At 44.4% G+C, this 26,217-nt stretch overlaps 1 protein-coding gene across 6 annotated transcripts in view; it reads right to left on the bottom strand.

Annotated features, from left to right (window-relative positions):
• snx13 (sorting nexin 13) overlaps window positions 1-26,217 on the bottom strand; it is a 267,161-nt gene that overhangs the window by 188,192 nt on the left and 52,752 nt on the right. For 4 of the 6 annotated variants that reach the window (XM_070880998.1, XM_070880995.1, XM_070880997.1 and 1 more), the window contains exon 2: window positions 21,491-21,599. In XM_070880998.1, coding sequence (XP_070737099.1) covers window positions 21,491-21,585 — 95 coding nt within the window. In that variant the 5' untranslated portion in view covers window positions 21,586-21,599. Of the gene's footprint in view, window positions 1-21,486; window positions 21,600-26,217 lie in introns of all 6 variants that reach the window. The other 2 variants (XM_070880996.1, XM_070880999.1) reach the window with 1 other exon arrangement.

Genomic DNA, 26,217 nt, shown 5'->3' with positions numbered 1-26,217 from the left:
ATTGAGAAAGGAGAGGGGGGGAAGAACGGAGAGGGGGGGGAATAAGGAGAGGGGGGGGAAGAAAGGAGAGGGGGGGGAAGAAGGAGAGGGGGGGAAGAAAGGAGAGGGGGGGGGAAAGAAAGGAGAGGGGGGGGAAAGAAAGGAGAGAGGGGGAAGAAAGGAGAGGGGGGGAAGAAAGGAGAGGGGGGGGAAGAAAGGAGAGGGGGGGGAAGAAAGGAGAGGGGGGGGAAGAAAGGAGAGGGGGGGAAGAAAGGAGAGGGGGGGAAAGAAAGGAGAGGGGGGGAAAGAAAGGAGGGGGGGGGAAAGAAAGGAGAGGGGGGGGAAAGAAAGGAGGGGGGGGAAAGAAAGGAGGGGGGAAGAAAGGAGGGGGGGGAAAGAAAGGAGGGGGGGAAAGAAAGGAGGGGGGGGGAAAGAAAGGAGGGGGGGGGAGAAAGAAGGAGGAGGGGGGGGAAAGAAAGGAGGGGGGGGAAAGAAAGGAGGGGGGGGAAAGAAAGGAGGGGGGGGAAAGAAAGGAGGGGGGGAAAGAAAGGAGGGGGGGAAAGAAAGGAGGGGGGGAAAGAAAGGAGGGGGGGGAAAGAAAGGAGGGGGGGGAAAGAAAGGAGGGGGGGGAAAGAAAGGAGGGGGGGAAAGAAAGGAGGGGGGGGAAAGAAAGGAGGGGGGGGAAAGAAAGGAGGGGGGGGGGAAAGAAAGGATGGGGGGGAAAGAAAGGAGGGGGGGAAGAAAGGAGGGGGGGGAAAGAAAGGAGGGGGGGAAAGAAAGGAGGGGGGGGAAAGAAAGGAGGGGGGGAAAGAAAGGAGGGGGGGGAAAGAAAGGAGGGGGGGGAAAGAAAGGAGGGGGGGGAAAGAAAGGAGGGGGGGGAAAGAAAGGAGGGGGGGGAAGGAAAGGAGGGGGGGGAAAGAAAGGAGGGGGGGGAAGAAAGGAGGGGGGGAAAGAAAGGAGGGGGGGGAAAGAAAGGAGGGGGGGGAAAGAAAGGAGGGGGGAAAGAAAGGAGGGGGGGAAAGAAAGGAGGGGGGGGGAGAAGAAAGGAGGGGGGGGAAGAAAGGAGGGGGGGGGAAGAAAGGAGGGGGGGAAGAAAGGAGAGGGGGGGGGAGAAGAAAGGAGAGGGGGGGAAGAAAGGAGAGGGGGGGGGAAGAAAGGAGAGGGGGGAAGAAAGGAGAGGGGGGGAAGAAAGGAGAGGGGGGGAAGAAAGGAGAGGGGGGGAAGAAAGGAGAGGGGGGGAAGAAAGGAGAGGGGGGGGGAAGAAAGGAGAGGCGGGGGGGGGGGGAAGAAAGGAGAGGGGGGGGGGGGGGGAAGGAGAAGGGGGTGAGGGGAGGCTGAACGGGCTGGGCCCAAGACTTCGGGCAGGGCCCGTCCCCAGCACTAGATTTACAGGTCGGGTCGGGTCCGGGGTCGGGAGCGCGGGTCGGTTCGTGTTGGAGGTGGGGGGAGGGAGGTCAGGTTGCGTCTGGTACTTGTGGGGGGGGGGGGGGGGGGGGGAGGTTCGGTGAAGAGAGAGAGAGGGAGGTCAAGTCGGGGGGGGGGGGGGGGGCGAGCGCAGGTCCGGTCCGGGGAAGCGGGAGTGGAGTCAGGTCGGGAGAAAGCAGGAGCTGGGCGTGGGAGGCAGCCTTATTCACGCAGCCCCAGTGAGGCCATTTGGCCAGGACTTGGGGCTGCGTGCTTCGGGCCCCTCCCACACAGTTTTGGGCGCCTGGAGCTACTGCACATGCGCGCAAAACTCAGCAGCCCGTGTATTAACCCGCACCAAGATCACCCCTGTGTTTTGACCGACATTGGCTCCCAGTTAAACAATGCCTCTCACTTAAACAATGTCTCGATTTCAAAATTCTCATCTGGTTTACAAATCACTCCATGGACTTGTCCCTCTCTGCGGCCAAGTTTCCACTAAGATACGCCAAAAAAAAACTAGTTGCTCCAAAAACTTGAAATAAACATATTACATTGAGTTACATCGAACCTACAGTACAGAAACAAGCTATTCGGTCCAGCTGATCTATGCTGGCATTTTTGTTCCATGTTAGCCTCTTCCCACCCTTCTTCATCTAACCCCAGCAACATATCCCTCTATTCATTTCTTCCTCATGTGTTTATCTAGCTTCTCCTTTAATGCTTCTATGCTATTTACCTCAACTACTCCCTGTGATGGGAAGCATGTTCCACATTTTTACTACTCTTTGGGTAAACAAGTTTCTCCTGAATTCCCTATTGGATTTATTAGTGACCATCTTGTATTTATCACCCCAACTTTTTGAATCTCCTATATGTGGAAACATCTTCTCTATCTAATCCCTTCATCATTTAAAGACCTCTATCAGGTCACCTCTCAGCCTTCTCCTTCCCGATAGCTATAACCTCAATTGTGGGATCATCCTTATAAATATTTATTTGCACCATCTTCAATGCATCTGTATCCTTTCTATAATATAGCGACCAGAACTGTTCACAGTACACCAAGTGTGGTCTAACCAAGGTTCTATACAAGTTTAATATTCTTTTATACCCTGCTTTTCAATTTTCTCCCTAGAAATCAACCAGTGTCTGGTTTGCTGTTTTATGGCTTAATTAACCTACATCGCTACTTTTAGTGATTTGTGTATCTGCAATATGCATATGGTCTATGATCATAAATAAACTGTTTAAATACAAATTAATTACATTAATAGACAATTGCTTAAGTGGAACCAAGCATAGGCTTAATTACTATAATTATTCTAGTCTAGGGGAAAAAGCATAGGGTGGAGTTACATGCACTTTCATAAAATTAACAGATGAGCCAAGAAACCACTTACATAAGAACATAATAGGAGCAGGAGGTGGTCATTTGGCCCCTCAAGCCTGCTCCACCATTCAATATCATGGCTTATCTGATCATGGCAATCAACTCCACTTCCCTGCCCGCTCCCCATAACCTTGGACTCCCTTATCGTTCAAAAATGTGTCCATCTTCACCTTAAATATATTTAATGACCCAGCCTCCACAGCTCTCTGCGGTAGAGCATTCCAAAGATTCACGACCCTCAGAAGAAATTCCTCCTCATCTCAGTTTTAAATGTGCGACCCCTTATTCTAAATATGCCCCCCAGTTCTAGATTCCCCCATGAGGGGAAACATCCTTTCTACATCTACCCTGTTAAGCCCCCTCAGAATATTTCAATAAGATCACCTCTCCTTCTAAACTCGAAGTAGTATAGGCCCAACCTGCTCAATCTTTCTTCATAAGACAACCCCTTCATCTCAGCAATCAACCTCGTGAACCTTCTCTGAACTGCCTGCAATGCACGTATATCCCTCAAATAAGGAGGCAAAACTATACGCAGTACACCAGGTGTGATCTCACCAACGTCCTGTAGCAGGACTTCCCTACTTTTATACTCCATCCCCCTTGCAATAAAGGCCAACATTCCATTTGCCTTCCAAATTACCTGCATGTTAACTTTTTGTGTTTCGTACAAGGACCCCCAGATCCCTCTGTACCGCAGCATTTTATAATCTCTCCCCGTCTAAATAAAAATGTTTTTTTATTTTTCCTACCGAAGTGGATAACCTCACATTTACCCACATTATACTCCATCTGCCAAATTTTTGCCCACTCAGTAAGCCTATCTATATCCCTTTTCTGAAGAGGACGCAAAGAATCTGCACTTACTTTCCCACCTATCTTTGTATCAGCAAATTAAGCTATATTACACTTGGTCTCTTCATTCAAGTCATTAACATGGATTGTAAATAGTTGAGGCCCCAGCACTGATCCCTGTGGCACCCTATTAATTAGTTTGCCAACTGGATAATGACCCATTTATCCCGACTCTCTGCTTCCAGTTAGTTAGCCAATCCTCTATTCATGCTAATATATTACCCCAACCCCGTGAGCTCTTATCTTGTGCAATAACCTTTTTTGCGGCACCTTGTCAAATGCCTTCTGGAAATCCAAATATATGGCATCTACTGGTTCCCCTTTATCCACCCTGCTCGTTACATTCTCAAAGAACGCCAGCAAATTTATCAAACATGATTTCCCTTTCATAAAACCATACTGACTCTGCTTGACCGTATTTTGATTTTTTTTAAATGTCCTGCTACTAATTCCTTAATAATGGACTCCAGCATTTTCCCAATGACAGATGTTAGGCTAACTGGTCCATAGTTTCCTGCTTTCTGTCTCCCTCTTTTTAAAAAAAAAATAGGGGTGTTACATTTGCGGTTTTCCAATCCGCTGGAACTTCTCCAGAATCCAGGGCATTTTGGTAGATTACAACCAATGCATCCACGATCTCTACCACCATTTCTTTTAAGACCCTAGGATGCAGGCCATCAGGTCTAGGGGACTTGCCCACTTTTAGTCCCATTACTTTGACTTGTACTTTTTTTCTAGTGATAGTGAAGTTCCCCCCTCCCAGCCCCTTCTTTATCAATTATTGGGATGCTTTTAGTGTCATCTACCTTGATACAAAATATTTGTTCCAAGTTTCTGCCAGTTCCCTGTTTCCCATTATTAATTCTCCAATCTCATCCTCTAAAGGACCAATGTCTACTTCCTTTTTATATACCTGCAGAAGCTCTTACTGTCTGTATTTATATTTCTTGCTAGTTTACTCTCATCATCTATCTTTATTATTTTTTTTTTTAAAGTGGTCCTTTGCTGGGTTCTAAAAATTTCCCAATTCTCTTGCCTTCCACTAATCTTCGCAACATTGTTTTCAATTTCATACCATCCTTTACTTCCTCAGTTAGCCACGGATGGTACATCCTTCTCTTAGGGACTCTCTCTCAATGGAATATATCTTTGATGAGAGTTACGAAATATCTCCTTAAATGTTTGCAACTGCTGATCTATCATCTTACGTTTCAATCTATTTTCCCAGTCTACTTTAGCCAACTCTGGCTTCATACCTTTGTAATTGCCTTCATTCATAGTGTTCAGGATACTAGTTTGAGACGTAACTGACTCTCAAACTGAATTTGAAATTCTACCATGCTATGATTACTCTTCCCAAGAGGATCCTTTATGATGAGATCAATGTGATCTAAAACAGTGTGCTCCCTGGTTGGTTCCACAACGTACTGTTCTAAGAAACAATCCCGAATACACACTATGGGCTCAAGTTGCTCCTATTCTTTTGGAGCAACTAGTTTAGAATGGAACATCTTAGAAATTGCAATTCTCAGCATTTAGTTTGCTCCAATTCGAGTGAGTTAGAATAGTTTTGTCTTAGAACAGTTTTTTTTCCCCCAACGGTGGCATTGCCAGCCACTTATGCCTGTTTTGCAAGTTTAGGCAGCGAAAACTTACTCAGAATGGAGTAAGTGTAGATTTTTCTACGCTCAGAAAAACCTTGGCTACACTTTATAAATTAGGCGTAGGGAACGAGAGAGGGGGGGGGGGCGGGGGTAGAAGGGACGTTTACAAGCATTAAATACTTCTTTTACAAATAAAGAGCCACCATTAATAATAAATCAATAAACCAATAAATAAAAGTTTTTTTTAATAATTATCAAAAATTACATTTCTACTCGCCGACTGCAGCACCGGAAGCCCTCCAACAGCATGCTGGGACAGGCCTCTGCCAGGAGATGCCGGTCAGGTGGGCCCCACCGCTGACCAACACTTCGGGTGGGCGCCACCGCCAAACACCTCAGGTGGGCCCCGCCGCCAGCAAACGACAGACCGCCGCCCAGGACTTCGGATGGACCCGGCCGCTGATGAGTTCAGGCGGGGCCAGCCCCCAGGAGATGCCGGGCAGGCCGCCGCAGAATAGGTAAGTACTATCAGGCCACTCGGTCCGGAATAGGGGCAACGTCCCTTCGGACAGGGATGGGGTCGTCGCCCGGAGACAGAACGCGCTGGGAGGGCCAGGCGCTACTACGCACGCACACAGCTGCCAGCACTGTTTTTGGCGCAGGGCTATAACCCTGCCCCCAGCAGCGCTATGCTGAGCTGGAAACGGTCCTACAGATATCGAAGAATCGCGAGGTAAGTTTTTGCCACTTTTTCAGTTCGACAAATTAGGCGGGCCTCTCCGATGTGCACTGTTCATAGAAACATAGAAAATAGGTGCAGGAGTCGGCCATTCGGCCCTTCGAGCCTGCACCGGCATTCAATGAGTTCATGGCTGAACATGCAACTTCAGTACCCCATTCCTGCTTTCTCGCCATACCCCTTGATCCCCCGAGTAGTAAGGACTACATCTAACTCCTTTTTGAATATATTTAGTGAATTGGCCTCAACAACTTTCTGTGGTAGAGAATTCCACAGGTTCACCACTCTCTGGGTGAAGAAGATTTCCTCATCTCGGTCCTAAATGGTTTATCCCTTATCCTTAGACTGTGACCCCTGGTTCTGGACTTTCCCCAACATTAATAAGAACATAAGAATTAGGAACAGGAGTAGGCCATCTCGCCCCTCGAGCCTGCTCCGCCATTCAACAAGATCATGGCTGATCTGGTCGTGGACTCAGCTCCACTTACCCGCCCGCTCCCCATAACCCTTAATTCCCTTATTGGTTAAAAATCTGTGATTTGAATATATTCAATGAGCTAGCCTCAACTGCTTCCTCGGGCAGAGAAATCCACAGATTCACAATCCTCTGGGAGAAGAAATTCCTTCTCAACTCGGTTTTAAATTGGCTCCCCCGTATTTTGAGGCTGTGCCCCCTAGTTCTAATCTCCCCGACCAGTGGAAACAACCTCTCTGCCTCTATCCTGTCTACCCCCTTCATTATTTTAAATGTTTCTATAAGATCACCCCTCATCCTTCTGAACTCCAACGAGTAAAGACCCAGTCTATCATCATAAGGTGAACCCCTCATCTCCGGAATCAGCCTAGTGAATCATCTCTGTACCCCTTCCAAAGCTAGTATATCCTTCTTTAAGTAAGGTGACCAAAACTGCACGCAATACTCCAGGTGTGGCCTCACCAATACCCTGTACAGTTGTAGCAGGACCTCCTTGCTTTTGTACTCCATCCCTCTCGCAATGAAGGCCAACATTCCATTCGCCTTCCTGATTACCCGCTGCACCTGCAAACTAACTTTTTGGGTTTCATGCACAAGGACCCCCAGGTCCCTCTGCACCACAGCATGTTGTAATTTCTCCCCATTCAAATAATATTCCCTTTTACTGTTTTTTTTTTCCCCAGGTGGATGACCTCACACTTTCCGACATTGTATTCCATCTGCCAAACCTTAGCCCATTCGCTTAACCTATCTAAATCTCTTTGCAGCGCCTCTGTGTCCTCTACACAACCAGCTTTCCCACTAATCTTTGTGTCATCTGCAAATTTTGTTACACTACACTCTGTCCCCTCTTCCAGGTCATCTATGTATATTGTAAACAGTTGTGGTCCCAGCACCAATCCCTGTGGCACACCACTAACCACCGATTTCCAACCCAAAAAGGACCAATTATCCCGACTCTCTGCTTTCTGTTTGCCAGCCAATTCTCTATCCATGCTAATACATTTCCACTGACTCCGCATACCTTTATCTTCTGCAGTAACCTTTTGTGTGGCACCTTATCGAATGCCTTTTGGAAATCTAAATACACCACATCCATCGGTACACCTCTATCCAACATGCTCGTTATATCCTCAAAGAATTCCAGTAAGTTAGTTACACATGTTCTTGCGGGGATCCGAAACTTGAGCCCTATGAACTCTTCCTCAAGGCTACCTTTGCCAATTTGATTTGTCCAATCAATATGAAGATTAAAATTGATGATTATAGCCGTACATTTTTTACAAGCCTCCATTATTTCTTGATTGATACGGTCCTACAGTGTAGCAACTGTTAGGGGGCCGATAGACTCCTCCCACCAGTGACTTCTTTCCCTCATTATTTCTTATCTCCACCCAAACTGATTCTACATCTTGATCTTCTGCTACATCTTGATCTTCTGATAGAGAATTCAAGCTCTGTAGCCTGGCTGCAGTTTTGAGAAAACACAGACCACATTGCATTAAGTCATCAATCAACATGACATTACAGGACCTTTGGCATCGAGCCAATTAAAGGTTAACAGACTATCAATTGGGCCAATAAAAGGTCAAAGGCGGCACGTTCTTTTCTATAAATTGAGTCAGGTATAAGAACAGCCATTTTGGCCATGTGGTCTCAGAAGGACAAAGGCCTGGCTTAAAGCCAGAAGCTTGTTGCTGCCAGAATAAAATTACATTGAAACTACAACCGGAGTTCGCATTTCATTGAAAATTAAGAGATCTAACAAATTTGGCGTCACGAGCAGGATCGCTGAGGGAAGAAACTGAATTTTGGACATCAGACCTACATATTGAGGTAAGGACTCCTCTTTATAAAAGCCCTCAGTCAAAAGTCTAAATTTGCCTCTCCTTCTACGCGATTCCAAAAGCCTCCGGTTTGCAAACCCTCCGGTTGGTAGTCGGTTCGAGCTCCCACAGACATCTAACTTCGGCGGTGTGTTAGTTAATTAATCACCAACCCACTGATCAGCTCGAAAGCCTACGACTTGAGACCCCAGTAAAGAAATCAGTATTATGGCAGCAGGAAATAAGAGCAAAGAATTGCCTACAACTGTTAAAGGTGGGCGGGCACCACCTGAGGTTTCCAATAGATGAAATCCTCCAACAGTTGAAAGAATACATAGAGCAATAATTCGACTTATCTAAAACCTGTATTAAGATCGAACAAAAGTACGGAACCTCCAAAGGACAATGGTCCTTGGACAAGATTAAAAGGGTCTGGGGAAAAACGACCCTTATGAAAAATAAAGAGCGAATCTCAAGGTCCCTAGCCGTATGGGACAGATCCGAAAGCGGAATGAAATTATAACTCGTTCCCAACATGATAGGGACCTGACCAGTACAAAGGACCAATTGCAAGCTGTTTGTGCACAGCTGCGACAGAAAAGATTTGAACTTGAAAAGTCGGAAGCGGAAGTTAAAAATCTTAAAGGTGAAATTAAAGAATGGAAAAAATCATTAGGTCAAGTGACAGTAATAGGAAAAGGAAAATGTATTGGTCAATTCCCAGGGTACCCATGTTTGGATAAATTAAAAGCGCAAACCCGAAGACACAACCGAGGAATAGATACGGATTCTGAATCCTCTGACGACACAGGTTCGGGGGATGAAGAATTAGGGGTGCGCTTTGCCCCGTTTAAAAAAAGACGAGTTGTAGTCAAATCAGAAGAGACTGCAGATGAGGGCGGAACCAAAAAAACTAGGAAAAGGGTGTATGCAGAATACTTATTTCATGATCCGGCAGACCCAGAGAAAATTGATAAATGGTCCAAGGAATTGCCTAATCCAAAGAAAGGGGGAGTGAAAACGTGGGACCAATTGGACCGCTTAAGAAATATATATCAACTTCATCCCTGGGATGGAGTGCAAATTTTTACCATAATGGTGCCAAAAAAACAGGTAAGAAAATTGCACGACAAGTTGGAAGAAGCCTTGGGTCAGGATGAGCAAGAATTAAACGCAGGATGGGAGGCGATTAAATACTGGCTGCAAGCCTTCAGTCCAGCTAAAACAGACGGGAAAAATTGCAGCCTACCAACAGAAAGGAACAGAGGTGGTCCTGGAGTTTGATGAGCGGTTTAGATTCACATGGCTAGAACATTCGGGTATGAAATGGATGAACAAGTGTTTGACCCATGAAAGCAGCTTTCGTGGCAGGTCGAAAGCCAGAACTGTCCAAAATGCTTAAGGTAGTGTTACCGGACTGGGAAGATAGAGGAACTACCTTTGCAGCATTGGTGGATCGATATAACCAATTAGATCGGGATATGGGAGCTAAAGTTTCGAGCTGTACAGGCTATGGGATGGAAATCCCAGGATTCTGATAAACAGTCATTAGGAAAATGTCATTATTGTGGAAAAGGTGGTCACTGGGCCAAGACGTGCAGGGCAAAACAGCAAGGTCGCGACCGGGGAAGAGGACGCAGCCAGGGATACAATTCAGCCAACAAACCAGGCTTGTTACAAGATAATGACCTCATAGAAGCATTTAAGCGACTGACAATACAACAGAAGGAGTTACTTGGGATAGCAAAAAACGATTAGAGCCCGCCCTTGCCCCCCTCCTCGCACTAATACAACAGAGGGGGGAGATGGGCTATATATAACTGAGGGTGGGCGATAAGGATGTGGACTGTCTTTTAGACATAGGGGCAGAATTAACATGCTTACCCCTACAATATGGAGACTTTTTGCCGTTGGATGGTAGGGCACGTACAGCCGATGGAGTTGGGGGCCATAAAATGGAAATTAAAAGGACAACACCTGTACTTGTAGGGCTGGGTCCACATGAACTAACCACGCCGGTCTGGATAGGCCCAGTAGATCAACCCCTTTTGGGAATGGACATTCTAATCCAAGTAGATTCATCATTGCATTTTGAGGATGGTCGGGTGACATGGTTAATTAGAACTTTGAAGTAAGAAGAATCGAAGGAACACCCGATATGGGCTAAAGATAAGAACGATTGTGGCCTACTCCAGATGGAGCCTGCGTCATTTACCGGGACCAAGCCTCCATGCACTAAACAGTATCCCATCAGTTCAACTGCCATCACGGGAATCTTACCGGTTATTCAGCAATTGGAGTAACAAAGGGTGCTTATTAAAACGCATAGCTCCTCCAATAGCCCTGTGTGGCCGGTACAGAAATCTAATGAGACTTGGCGTTTGACTGTCGATTATAGGAAAGCTAACCAGTGTATTGATCAAAAAGCTCCTTTGGTCACAGATCCCTCCACCATTTTTAATGCCCTCAAACTGAAACAAAAATATTTCTCGGTTATAGATATGGCCAACGGATTTTGGTCGGTGCCTCTGGCACCGGAGGTTCGACAGTGGTTTGCTTTCACGGTCCAAGGACAACAGTATACTTGGACCCGGTTACCGCAGTGTTTCCACAACAGCCTGACGGTATTCCACATGGCTTTACAAAGCCATTTGCGAGAATTACCTCCCCTGTCATCTACAGTCATCCAATATGTAGACGATATCCTGCTAGCTTCAAACACGGAAGAACAGCATGAACAAGATTTACGAGCTTTGCTGGACCAGCTTTGGCTGAAAGGACATAAAGCCAGCATCGACAAAGCACAAATATCCCAAGAAGAGGTTGTATACCTGGGACAAACAATTTCACAAGGAAAGAGAGAACTTACCCAGGATAGAACTGCAGCCATTCGGGCTGCTAAAAAACCCACTACTATTCAGCAACTAAGGTCTTTTTTGGGATTGTGTAACTTTAACAAAAATTGGATTGACTCCTTCACACAGCTTGCTCAGCCATTGAATGATATTTTAAAGGGGAAACGTGCCTCTAAAGAAGCCATCACCTTCACTAAGGAACAACAAGAGGCCTTTCCGAGTTTGAAAAAGGCTTTGCATTCGGCACCGGCTCTGGGAATCCCTGACAGTGGTAAGCATTTACCCTGTTTGTCCATGGGAAAGATGGATATATGACAGCTATACTTACACAAGAACATGGGGATCGGCAAAGACTTATTGGCTCTTTTTTGGCAAAACTGGATGCGGTAGCCCTCGGATGGGGAAGTTGCCTGAGGGCCATGGAAGCTACATGTCGAGCGGTAATGACCACTGCGGATCTAGTCCTCAACCAAAAGCTGATTGTCAAGTGTCCCCACACCGTACACACTTTGCTGTCTATGAATAGAATGTCTCAAGTGACGGCAGCTAGATGGACCCGCTGGACGGCAGTTTTGGAAGCTCCTAATCTCCATATCGTCCGGGCCAGCTCAGTTAATCCCGCAACTATGCTCCCGATGTCAGAATCGGGGGAGCAAGAGGGGGGAGAATGCGAAGAGCATGACTGCGTGGAGATTTTAAAAGAAACAGAAGAAGCAGCCTTAGCAGCAGAGGAGCCTCTGCACAATACAGACCTCATCCTGTTTACAGATGGTTCCTCCTTTGTTGACAATGGTATCAGAAAAGCAGGATGGGCAGTTACAACCTTATATGAGGTTGTGGCAAAAGGATGTTTACCCTCAGGAACGTCAGCACAACAGGCCGAGTTACGGGCCCTGTCAGAAGCATGTCGAATAGCAGGAGGACAGACAGCTAATGTCTACAGAGATTCGCATTATGCTTTTGGAGTCGCTCACGACTTTGGTCTGTTATGGCGGAAAAGAGGATTCCTCACTGCTGCTGGTACACCTATCCGAAATGGAAAAGAAGTCCGAGACTTACTAGAGGCCATACAATTACCTCAGGAAGTGTCCATCCTGAAGTGTAAGGCCCATACCAAGGAAAATACCACAGAAGCACAGGGAAATGCCCTAGCCGACCAGGCAGCTAAAGATCCGCCTCACAAGGCGTTCCCCCAGAAGAACCAACACTGATGTGCAGATTGAAAGCACTCAGGACTCTTGACACGAGACCTTCAAACAATGCAAGGCGAGTGCTCCAGAGAGGAAAAATGGACATGGATTGAGGCAGGAATTAAGCTATGCGAAGATGGTGTCTGGAGACAAAGAGTTACCGACAAGCCAGTCGCACCACAAGCGCTTATGCCTTTTTTTAGCCCAACAGATCCACTCGTGGGGACACTTGGCCTCACAACAGTTGACAGCATGGTTCCAGAAAAGCTGGTGGGGTCAGGGATTTAAAAAACATGCCCAGCTGGTAGCAGACCGCTGTGTGGTCTGCCAGAAAAATAATTCTGGACCCATCACGGTAATGCCCCAACTGAGGCCCCTTGTCCCTGTCGGACCATTCCAGGTTGATTATATATCTCTTCCTTCAGGCCAAGGATACACTAACATTCTTGTCATGGTCGACAGATTCTCTAGATGGGTAGAAGTTGTCCCAACTAAAAGAGCCACAGCCAATCACACTGCAAACGTCTTTGTGTAAGGATTACATTCCCCGATGGGGAGTCCCGAGTAGCATGGACTCAGATCAGGGAACACACTTTACAAAGTCTGTAGGTTACTGAACATTACGTGGGATTTACACTGTCCTTATCATCCACAATCAGGACAAGTGGAGCGAATGAATCGAACTCAAACAACGGCTTGCCAAATATCACCAAGAAGGAACACCATGGCCCCAGGCACTACCAATAGTGCTATGTAGTATTCGGGCAACCCCAAACAGAACTACAGGTCTAAGCCCATTTGAAATTATAACAGGAAGACCCATGTCGCTGCCAGGAACTATCGATTTACGGAAAGCTGATGTTCACTTAATGAGTGACACTTTGTTATCATACTGTCAGAACCTAACCAATGCTATTAGTTCTCTTTCCCGACAGGTATCGGCAGCTTGGGGTAATCCACCCGAAGGAGGACACGACATCATCCCAGGAGTCTGGATCTATGTGAAAAAGTTGCATAAAGAACCTTTGGGTGCCAAGTGGGAGGGACCTTATCAAGTGTTATTGACGACCCAGGCAGCTGTTAAAGTCCAAGGAAAGAAAGCCTGGATCCACGCTTCACACGTTAAACAAGCACCCGAAACTGAAGCTGAAATCTAATAAGGACAATTACTTTTTGCCAAAATGTATAAATTTACTGTATTACTGATTGTAGGTATTCTAGGCATAGGCCTACTTCTTACTAACCGACCCTCTGCACCAAAGGGAAATAGTAGGGTAGCAAGGGAATTACATGTAAATACCTTTTTATATATGTCATACATTTATGCCAAACAAGGTAACATTTCTTGTTGTTGGATGTGTGCGCATATTCCTGTTGACTCAAAGGGAGGGATTCCCTTGAGGCCAGTTCCCTTGAATATCTCGGAAATGGCTGAGTAGATAATTAATCAAAACAAAACCGGCAATGAGTTTCAGGATACGGAAAACTGGGCACGAAAATGGAAGTCAGCAGGTTACAATCTGACTACCTTTGAAGGGGGCACAATAATTCCAAACGGCCCCCATTTTTTGTTGTCACTAATACAACAGGAATAGTAAGACCGGGGAAATCGGTCTGTCTGATTAGAAACATCAAAGGAGGCCAAAATATGGGGTATAGTAACTGCTCCCGGAATTATAATGTAATCAAGCCACGGAACCGTCTAAACTGGGCCGATGTGGGAATTCTTAATGTAACGGGGATTCTGAATAAAACAGATGGAAAAGCCTGGACATGCCCTGGAGCGTTGCTGACAAAAACAGCTAACCTTCATTGCCTATAATGTCACCTATTGGGTGTGTGGCCACAAGGCCTACCCTTGGCTACTCCAGAATTGGACGGGATCCTGCTATTTAGCCTACATTGTGCCTTATATGTATCATATAAAGTCACTGTCGGAACATTTACACCGTCCTAAGAGAGCTATCACAGAAACAGAGGTTCTTTGCCATTCTGATCCCCAGGTATGGGACCGCCAGACTGGCAAGGGAATCCATTAACATGGCATCCGTTGTGGAACGAGTAGCCAATGTTGCCTCAGAGGCCCTAGTTAAAATCAATGCAGAAATGGTAGCAATCCGCACAGTAGCCCTACAGAATAGACTGGCCCTTGACTACATCCTGGCTGAAAAGGGAGGTACTTGCGCCCTACTCGGAACTGAGTGTTGCACGTATATCCCAGATAGCTCCGAAGAAATTACCCACTTAGCGGAGCATATCCAAAAGGAGGGAGAAAAACTTAAGCAACCCCCATCATACACTTTGGAGCGGAGCCACTGAATGGCGAGGTTCAATAGGAACTTCATTAGTGGAAGGTTTAATTCTATTTGTTGTAATTATTTTACTTTTATATTGTTTGTTTATGTTGATTAAATGTTGTTGCAACCAGGCATCTGCAGCTGCTGTCCCGCAGGTGAGACACCTTGCAGGTCCCAGCAGACCATCTGCACGTGACACAGGGGTATGTTATGCTTAAGGGAAGGTTGTTTACTGGTTGAATTAAGATATTGATTTGGATTAAATTGGAATAAGGTTAATTAACCTACTAAAACCAGACTTCCATTGTGGCCACGATGGAATTCGGGTTGGTGTAAATTTGTGTGGAAGCTACTAGTCCGGACATGTGGCGAAACACCAACAAATTATAGAAGGAAACTCTATTAACATGTATGAAATTATTTTGTAGAATGTTTAACCAGTGATAGCTGATGTTTTATGATTCAGTTTGTGAAAGAATCAAAGGGGGGATTGATAGATAATTCAAGCTCTGTAGCCTGGCATTACAGGACCTTTGGCAGTGAGCCAATTAAAGGTTAACAGACTATCAATTGAGCCAATAAGATCAAAGAAGGCGTGTTCTTTTCTGTAAATTGAGTCAGGTATAAGATCTGCCATTTTGGCTATGTGGTCTCAGAAGGACAAAGGCCTGGCTTAAAGCCAGAAGCTTGTTGCTGCTGCCACAATAACATTACATTAAAACTACAACCAGAGTTCACATTTCATTGAAAATTAAGAGATCTAACATCTTCTGAGCCAGTATCATTTCTCACTACTGCACTGATCTCATCCTTTATTAACAGAGCTACCCTACCTCCTTTTCCTATTAGCCTTTTCTTCCGAAATGGCAAATACCCCTAAACATTCAGTTCCCAGCCTTAGTCACCTTGCAACTAGGTCTCTGCAATGGCTATCAGATCATATCCATTTATTTCTATTTGTGCCGTTAACTCATCTATCTTGTTCCGAACGCGGCATGCATTCACTTAAAGAGCATTTAATTTTGTCTTATTAATAACGATCCTGTGGAAAAGGCCTACTCACTGCACCAACACATGGGTGAGTGATGAGTACAGGTTTGGCCTGTAATTCCCCACTGAGCATGTTCGTAATCATTATCAATCCAAACAGGGACAAACAACAGAAAGCAGCTCCTGAAAAATTTTCCAAGAATTTTTTTGGACAATTTTAGAAGATTGACTTATTGCCTGGCTAGAATTTAATAAGGCTAGAATCATTGCAATGTCAAAACCACAGTAATTTTTTTTAACACTTCAGCTACATGAAAGTGTCTTCTCTAATTAAAATCAAGTTGAAAAGTTAACTTGTTCGTGTTATTTTGCACTTTGGATTCGACCAAGTACATACTCTAACCTTGAAAACTAACTCTTATTAGTGTTCAGTTAAACTAAACTAATGTTTTTCTGTAACTTTTGTGTGATCATTGGCACTGAACCTTATAATGGTAGTGTGTCAGACAAAGTTAAACATATTAGCTGTCAGTACTACATTGAGTTTTGGGTTACATCCTTGAAGTTCTCCAAATTTAGCAAAACCCACAAGTAAATCTTTGTAATACAGGTCCAGCGTCCAAAATCCGGAGTTCCGGAATCCGGACCGATTGGTGGCAGGGTCGTCTGGAATCCGTAAAATGTTCCGGAATCCGGACCCGCTGACCGTGCTGATCGAGGTGCCGCCACAGCCCGATCTCGGGCCTCACCTCGCCGCTACTGCCCAACCTCTGGCCTCGCCGCAACACCCCTCACCGCTGCCCAACCTCGGGGCCTCCTCGCTGGCCCGCCTGAACACCACCTCTCGGCGGGGCCCCGCCTGACCAGCTCCTCTTTAGCAAGGCCCTGCCCGAATACTTCCACGGCGGCGGGGCCCCGCCCGGACAACTCCTTGGCGGTGGGGCCCCGCCCGACAGCCTGAATAGCTCTTCGCCGAGCACCCCTCCCCCTCTGACATTCTGAAATCTGGAAATACCCGAACCTGGGCTCAAGTGTTTCCGGATTTGTGACGTCAGAAAGACATTCTAAAGTCCGGCAAAACGCAAAATCCAGAATGGCCTCAGTCCCGAGGGTTCCGGATTCTGGATGCTGCACCTGTATTGCATTATATACTCACATTGACAACTGGTTGCAAGTTTCGTAGTCGAAGTCATTTTACTTTGAATGATTCCCCCACCATCATTAATAAAACCCTAAAAATACATGATAAATCCTAATCTATTGCTTCATAAAAATGTAATTTAATACAAAACACATACTGAATGAAGAAAAGTTCAGAAATGTTCTTGAATACAAATGCAGCTATAGCCAAGTGTTTCGCTAAAAATCAACTATCAGGAGTATTATCCTACAAGTGAACATTTAGTAGTTTATTTAAAATTTCATTGCTAAGAGAAACGATAATTACAACACTCCATAAAGCAGCAAGAAAAAAAAAAGGATGTCTTGAGATATTTTTTTAAAAAGCTGAAAGAACTAGGCAGTGTGTTCTTCTTTGAACTGAATTACACTACTAGAAACATCGAAAATAGGTGCAGTAGGCCATTCGGCCCTTCGAGCCTGCACCACAATTCAATAAGATCACTTTTGTACATTTTGATATCACCTGAACAATGACTGTTTAATAGAAATTTATTTAGTACTCATACATATTTGTACTGCAACTATTATTCAAATAAAATCATAGAATAAAAATCATAGAAATTTACAGCACGGAAGGAGGCCATTTTATGCCTCAACTAATAAAGGCTAGTATTCCATATGCCTTCTTCACCACCTTATCCACCTGGCCTGCTACCTTCAGGGATCTGTGGATCTGCACCCCAAGGTTCCTTTGTTCCTCTACACTTTTCTGTGTCGTACCATTTAATGTGTATTCGCTTGCCTTGTTAGATCTCCCAAAATGCATTACCTCACACTTATCCAGATTGAATTCCATTTGCCACTGTTCTGCCCACCTGACCAGTCCTTTGATAACTTCCTGCAGTCCACAGCTTTCTGCATTATCAACACAGCCTATTTTAGGGTCATCTGCAAACTTCTTAATTATACCCATAACATTCAAGTCCAAGTCATTGATATATACCACAAAAAGCAAGGGAGCCAAGCACTGAGACCTGCGGAACCCTGCTGGATACTGCCTTGCAGTCATAAAAACACCCACAAACCATTACCTTTCGTCTCCTGCCTCAGCCAATTTTGGATCTAACTTGCCACTTTGTCCAAGATCTCTTTTACTTTTGTGACCAGTCTGCCATGTGGGACCTTATCAAAAGCTTTGCTAAAATCCATATACACTGCATCATACACACTGCCCTCATCGATCCTCCTGGTTACCTCCTCGAAAAATTCAATCAAGTTACTAAGACTCGACCTTCCTTTAACAAATCCATGCTGACTGTCCATTATTCCACATCTTTCCAAATGAAGATTTAACCTGCCCCTCAGGATTTTTTCCAATAATTATCCCACCACTGAGGTTAGGCTGACTGGCCTATAATTACTCGGCCTATTCCTTTCTCCCTTTTTAAACAAACAAAGGTACAACATTAGCAGTCCTCCAGCACCACACCTGTAGCCAGAGAGGATTGGAAAATGACGGTCAGAGCCTCTTATTTCCTCTCAACAGCCTGGAATGCATTTCACCCGGGCCTGGGGATTTATCTACTTTCAAAGCTGCGAAGCCCCTTAATACTTCCTCTCTCACTAAGTTTCTCTCGTCTAATATTTCACATTCCTCCTCCCTCTTGCAAAGTCTGCATTGCCCCTCTCGTGAAAACAGATACAACGTATTCATTAGGATTTCTTTTATTGTCTCTAATAGGCCCCACTCTTTCTCTAGTTATCCTCTTACTCAATTTGTAAAACATCTTTGGGTTTTCCCTGATTTTACTTACTAACATTCTTTCATGTTCTCTCTGCTTTCCTGATATATTTTTTAATTTGCATCCCTGCACTTCTTATACTCCTCTGGAATCTCTGCAGTATCGAGTTCTCGGTATCTGTCATAAGCTTCCCTTTTTTTTTAAATCTTACACTATGTCCTTTGACATCCAGGGGACTCTAAATTTGTTAGCCCCATCCTTGTATCTATATATATATTTTTTTTTTAAAAAAGGGAACACACTTGCTCTGGACCCTCAGGATCTCCTCCTTGATTGCCTCCCACTGATTTACCATCAAGTAGCTGGCTTCAGTCCACTTTGGCCAAATCCCATCTCAGCTCAGCAAAATTTGCTTTACCCCAATTGAGAACCTTTATTCCTGGTCCACATGTGTCTTTTTCCATAACTATCCTAAATCTTACTGAATTATCACCACCAAAATGCTCTCCCACTGATACCCCTTCCACCTGCCCCTCTTCATTCCCTAAAACGAGGTCTCGAACCTCCCTTGTTAGGCTTGTTGCATACTGGCCAAAGAAGTTCTCCTGAATGCATTTTAGGAATTCTGCTCCCTCTGTACCATTTACACTATTTTTTCCCCCAATTATTAGGGTAGTTGAAATCCCCCACTATTACAACTCTAGTTTTTGCACTTCGCAGCAATTTGGCCACATATTTGTTCTACCATCTCCCTCAGTGTACTATAGAAGCCCGCCCACCCCCCAAAAAAAACTCAATAGTGTGATCGCCCCTTTTTTGTTGTTCAATTCAACCCATATGGCCTTGTTTGATGACCCCTCTAACATGTCATCCCTTCTCACAGCTGTAATTGTTTGTTTAATTAATACTGCGATTTCCTCCCACCCTTTTTTTTTTTTTTTTAAACACCACCCCCCCCCCCCCCCCCCCGTTTGAAAACCCTGTAACCAGGAATGTTGAGCTTCCATACCTGCCCTTCTTTCAGCCATGTCTCAGTACTAGCTATATCATACTGCCAATTGTCTATCTGTGCTTTCGGCTCATCTGCCTTATTCCCTATACTTCTTGCATCGAAGTATACACCATTTAGTAGTACAAAACTCCCTTGTTGCCCATTTCCCAGCCCTTGTTTCCTATCTTCCAAATTCACTTTCTACTTTTCTGCTGCCCAATTCCAGCTTTACTTTTCTCCCGACTGAATCTATTCTCCGGTTCCCATCCCCCTAGTTTAAACCCTCCCCAACAGCACCAGCAAACCCTCCCGCGAGGATACTGGTCAATATAAAGCAATTTTCAGTATTTACTTCTTAAAAAGGATATACTAAATTTTGAATTCAGGCATACTTCCGCCTCATCGGTCAGTCTATTCTAGACTACTTGCAACAAACAACAAAACAAGGAAGTGATGACAATGGTTTGAAAAGGGAGAGACACGATGAGTGAGCAATGGGAACCACCGAGAATGTTGACATGAATGGGGACCAGAAAAGATAATTGACTGTTTAGGATTTGGATGGTGAGGAGACTGGAGGAGCAGAAAGTGATTCTCTAAGAGAAATGAGCAAAGAGGAAGATGGAACAGAAATCACAAAGAATCAGGGTTGGGGCAATTGACAAGTCAGGATTTCTTCATTTTTTAAATTGAAAATCTCCATGTTACAGGTGAGGGCAGAGGAAAAGGTATTTGAGGATGCTGTTCGTCATGGAGAAAATGCCGTAGATTTTCCTTACCCTCCATTCAGGTATAACAGGACAATTTGGCTGAGGAGCAAGGATAGTAGCGCTTAAAGCGATTGATCATGGTCATGAATGAGTGAGCTAGTCATGCATCAGGTGCATGCAAGTTTGCAGTCTTCAGAATTAACGTAGTAGAAATGAGAACTGTTACGGAGAGCTGAAGGAGGTGGTGATGTTGAACAATTTAGTGAGAACAAAGATGTCAAAAGCACAGGCGTGAGAGCAGCTCAACAAAAGAAGATAATGCATTGTGAAGGGTTGTGGGAATTTTATGAGGAATCTTGGGAAAAGCTATATGATGCAGGACCAAAGGACAAGGGTTGGAGAAAGGCAGGTGGATGTGGATAGAAAAAGTGAGGAAGTAGTCAGGGATACCCTTATCAAGGACTCTAAGATTTCATAGAGGAATTCTTATGAAAATATTCTAATACTTAACCACAGATAAAAAGATCCATCTCCAATGTGGCAATTAACTGATATTCCCCTCAAAAATTAAACACTGCAGTTACATTTGGTATGTTGGTCGATCTGAGCAAAAATATTTTAAAAAGATCACCTCTCTTCTAGCCTGGATAATCTTCCAGTCACTGTCACACTGGATTCAGACCCATTTAACCAACACATTAGCACAATTGAAAGCATCTGCGACACTCAAGCAAGAAAGAGAAAATAGTGGTATGGGTCTTGGAAAGAATGGGATTTGTTCCTGGTAACGACAAAATTAATAGACTAAATGGTAACCAAGTGATCAATGGTACATTAAAGGCCATATGGTTTACATCAACCAGATAAGAGTGACAGCTGGAACACAATTTTTTATATTTATACATGACTGTTCTTTCCACCTCTAAAATGTGCAGCTAAACCAATATTCTTACAAAAATAAATTCAACTTTAATAACATTTTCAGCATCTGAACACTATTTTAAAAACATTAAATCACCTTTAAAGATCATCTCTATTCTAGCCTGGGGAGGCACAGAGCTTAGCAAAATAGCAAATCAGATTTTAAATAGTGCAATTTCTACAACAACTTCTAACAAGATATCAAGTTCAAAATGAATGCGTGTAACAGAGACTGAAATATGTCCAGAAAGCTAGCAAAAATACTTCCATAGTTAATTTTTAAACAGATGAAAGAGCACAGCCTCAAATGGTGAACAATACTGTCCAGAAATTGTTATTTTTATATTTATCTATCAGAGGACAACAGTCTAAAGGATAAAAGGTTATACTCACCCACCCACAAAGCACAGGATATAGAACGCAAAGTAAAATATAGCAAAAGGTCCAAAAGTGACTAGAAAAAGAACGACACCAAGGCCTCCCCATCCCCATATGGAAACACCAGCCTGAAACAACAAAAAAAAATTGTAAGCAAGAACGTGGTGAGGAAAGTGAACACAAAAACATGTTATTCTGTTTGATGATAAAACTGAAGTAACTTACAGCATAAATAACCTAATAATGGTAAAGTACAATCCAACTCAGGGAATAAAACTGTTAAGCTCATAATAAAGTAAAATAACTGGAGTACTGTAGACATGAGTAAGTGTGACCTTGGCTCCTTTATTCAAACTCCAGAGTGTTGGTACAGCATGGGAGACCTGCTTATATACAGTGCTCCCAAGGGATGCTGGGATCCCTTGGGACTCCAACAGGGTATGCCCTCTGGTGGCGGTATGATACAGGTTACCTAAAAAAAAAATTTTTAAATCAAGCATGAATGTAGAACAGATTCTTTAAATTTAACATTTCTTTTTATTTGTTCATGGGATGTGGGCTTCGCTGGCAATGCCAGCATTTATTACACATCCAGACTTGCCCTCGAAAAGGTGGTGGTGAACCGCTGCGGTTTGTGTTCTATGGTGTGTAACAGTTTGGTGCAACTCAGAGGGCAGTTAAGAGTCAACCACACTGCTGTCACATAGGCAGATCGGGCAAGGATGGCAGATTTCCTTCCATAAAAAGGACATTAGTGAACCAGATGTGTTTTTACGACAATCCGGTAGTTTCATGGTCACCATTACGGATTCTAGCTTTTTATTCCAGATTTATTTAATTAACTGAATTTAAATTCCCCAGCTGCTGTGAGAGATTTAAACTCCATCTCCAGATTAGTCCAGGCCTCTGGATTACTGGTCCAGTAATAACCACTATGCTACCGTTCCAGATATGTGGAACAGAATTTAACATGTGGGACAGAATTTTCCTCAATAACCTGCACCACCACATGCTGTGGATCATCGGAAAATAATGTTTTCTCACAATTTTCTGTCCACAGATTTAATATTAAAGTTCAAGTTTTGGCAATTATATTTCATAAATAATGCAGTAAAAATAATTCAGAAGGGCTGAGAGAATATCTGGTTGGGATGTTAGCAGTGGCTGAGTGGTAGCACTCTCGCCTGAGTCAGAAGGCTGGGGGTTCAAGTCCCACTCCAGAGATGGGCACAAAACTCAGACAAACTCCAGTGCAGTACTGCACTCAGAGGTGCCATCTTTTGGATGGGACGTTAAATCGAGACCCTGTCTGCCCCCTTTGGTGGACGCAAAATATCTCATGGCACTATTTCAAAGAGCAGCAGGGGAAATGTCCCCGGTGTCCTGGCTGATGAGCATCTCGAGTCTCGGCGCCAAGAGCATGCAGAAACCAAGTGCAGACAGCGGAAGGAGCGTGCGGCAAACCAGGCTCCCACCCACCCTTTCTTCCAACTACTGTCTGTCCCACCTGTGGCAGAGACTGTAATTCCCACATTGGACTGTACAGCTACCGAGAACTCACTTTTAGAGCGGAAGAAAGTCTTCCTTGATTCTGAGGGACTGTCCATGATGATCCCTCAACCAACATCACAAAAACTATCTGGTCATGATCACACTGCTGCTTCTGGGATCTTGCTGTGCACAAATTAGCTGCCGTGTTTCCTACATTACAACCAAGACTACACTTCAAAAGTACTTTAATAGCTGTAAAGCCCTTTGGGACAGCCCGAGGTTGTGAAAGACTATGTAAATGCAAAAATCTCTTTCTTTAAACCTTAAAAGGGGGAAGTCGGGGAGGGGGAAGAATAGTACATTCTGCAACTTTGCTAAAATTTATGCACCTTTAAAAAGGTCAGATTTTCACAGCACGAACATCAGATCTGCTTTGCTTCAAACCCAGATAGCTGTTGAGGCTGGGTCATTGAATATATTTAAGGTAGAGATAGACATATTTATGAACGATAGGGAAGTCAAGGGTTATGGGGAGCGGGCAGGAAAGTGGTGTTGAGGCCAAGATCAGATCAGCCATCATCTTATTGAATGGCAGAGCAGGCTCAAGGGGCCAAATGGCATACTCCTGCTCCGATTTCTTATGTTCTTATGTAAAATTCTCAGTGAACAAGAAAGTAAGCTCTTAAAATGCTAACTTGTTAAAAATGTTAGATAGGCTCTCACATGGAGAAATTAACTTAAAAAAAACTCAAAAGTTTCTTAAATTTAAATTTTATTAAAATGAATAAATTGCACACTGCACAAAATGAAAATTAGTTTTCAGGACTATAACCTTTGTTTAGCAGTCAATAAGCTGTTAAAACTCCAGTTACACCTAATCCCTTTGGGTCTAACTACTAGTGGGGAGCTTAACAGCACAATTATTGCAGAAGAGCCGATGTTTTCATCATTGTCCATGATTTGAGTGATTACACGAATTGCCAGCTCTGTAGGCTGGGGGCTGGAGAGGGCACAGCACAGCCTGCGTCGGAGCCGTGGATGACAGACTGCAACTTCAGGATTTCGGCATACGCAAAATCCTGAAGCTGGGGCCAGTTTCAAAGGTGGAATGATGTTGAACGCTGCTAGTGCGCAGTCATCCTGGACCGCAAACTCCAAGCCATTAAGTCCCTGCTGGGCAGATAACCATACTGCATTTTTATTTTTAAATCAGTGGGGCAGGTGGTTTCAGGGAAAATCGACAGACACTGATCAGAGTTGTGCAGTTAAGGATAGATATGGGAATCACAGAAATCTCAGCATTGGAGTCAGAGATTCAGTCCATCATGCCTGAGCCAATGCTGGTTCCATACTCAAGTTAGCTAATTGCACTTTCATGCTAGTTTCTCTATAGCTTACATTTTTTTTCTCTTCAAGTGTATATGTAATTCCCTCTTAGATGCCATGAATGATTCGGGCCAGTGAAAGACACTCACTATTTACCCACTCAAAAACTTTGAATATTTATATTGATTCATGCTTAACAATCCCTGCTCTAGTAAATACAGTACTAGTTTTTCCAAAAAGCAATATACTGCAGATGCTGCAAATCTGAAATAAAAAATAGAAAATGCTGAGAATACTCAGCAGGTCAGGCAACATCTGTGGAGAATGGAAGGTGGGGTTAATGTTTCAGGTCAATGACCCCCTGACCCATTAAGTATTTCCACTAGTTCCTCCCTCCCCCACCCAGTACACCATTACAACAACAATTGTAAAATAGTAAAACATCCCAAGGCGCTTCACAGCAGTGTTATAAGGCAAAACAGATAAATTTGACACCGAGCCACAGATGAAGTAGTTACAGCAGATGACCAAAAGCTTAAAGAGGTAGGTTTTAAGGAGCGTCTTAAAGGAGGAAAGCGAGGCAGAGACACAGAGGTTTACTGAGGGAGTTCCAGAGTTTAGGGCCCAAGCAGCTGAAGGCACAGCCCACCAATGGTTGAACAGTTATAATCAGGGATGCTCAAGAGAGCAGAATTTGAGGAGCACAGATATCTCGTAGGGTTGTGAGGCAGAAAGAGATTACAGAGATAGGGAGGGGCGAGGCCTTGGAGGAATTTGTAAACAAGGATGAGAATTTTGAAATCGAAGCGTTGCTTAACCAGGAGCCAATGTAGATCAGTGTGCACATGGTTGATGAGTGATTGTGACTTGGTGAGAGTTAGGAAGGATAGACAGAAAGGAAAAGGAGGCGGGGTGGCATCGCTGGTTAAAGAAGAAACTAATGCAATAGTAAGGAAGGACATTAGCTTGGATGATGTAATCGGTATGGGTGGAGCTATGGAATACTAAAGGGCAGAAAATGCTAGTGGGAGTTGTGTACAGACCAAACAGTAGTAGTAAGGTTGGGGACAGCATCAAACAAGAAATTAGGGATGTGTGCAATAAAGTGATCATGGACGACTTTAATCTACATATTGATTGGATTGGACTAACCAAACTGGGAGCAATGCGGTGAAGGAGGATTTCCTGGAGTGTATTAGGGATGGTTTTCTAGACCAATATGTCGAGGAACCAACGAGAGCTGGCCATCCTAGACTGGGTGATGTGTAATGAGAAAGGACGAATTAGCAATCTTGTTGTGCGAGACCCCATGGGGGAAGAGTGACCATAACATGGTAGAGATTGGTGTGCAAAATCAAAGCACATGGTATTGGGGGTAATATCCTGACGTGGATAGAGAACTGGTTGGCAGACAGGAAGCAGAGAATCGGGATAAATGGGTCCTTTTCAGAATGGCAGGCAGTGACTAGTGGAGTGCCGCAGGGATCAGTGCTGGGACCCCAGCTCTTTACAATATACATCAATGATTAGGATGCAGGAATTGAGTGTAATATCTCCAAGTTTGCAGATTACACTAAACTGGATGGCGGTGAGAGCTGTGAGGGGGGCGCTAGGAGGCTGCAGGGTGACTTGGACAGGTTAGGTTAGTGGGCAAATGCATGGCAGATGCAGTATAATGTGGATACATGTGAGGTTATCCACTTTGGGGGCAAAAATGCGAAGGTTGATTATCTGAATGGCGGCAGATTAGGAAAAGGGGAGGTGCAACGAGACCTGGGTGTCATGGTTCATCAGTCATTGAAAGTTGGCATGCACGTACAGCAAGCAGTGAATAAGGCAAATGGCATGTTGGCCTTCATAGCAAGGGGATGAGTGTAGGAGCAGGGAGGTCTTACTGCAATTGTACAGGGCCTTGGTGAGGCCTCACCT

The sequence above is a fragment of the Pristiophorus japonicus genome, chromosome 5, assembly GCF_044704955.1.
Source record: "Pristiophorus japonicus isolate sPriJap1 chromosome 5, sPriJap1.hap1, whole genome shotgun sequence".
Taxonomy (NCBI): domain Eukaryota; kingdom Metazoa; phylum Chordata; class Chondrichthyes; family Pristiophoridae; genus Pristiophorus; species Pristiophorus japonicus.
This window is presented reverse-complemented; position numbering and strand designations above follow the sequence as displayed.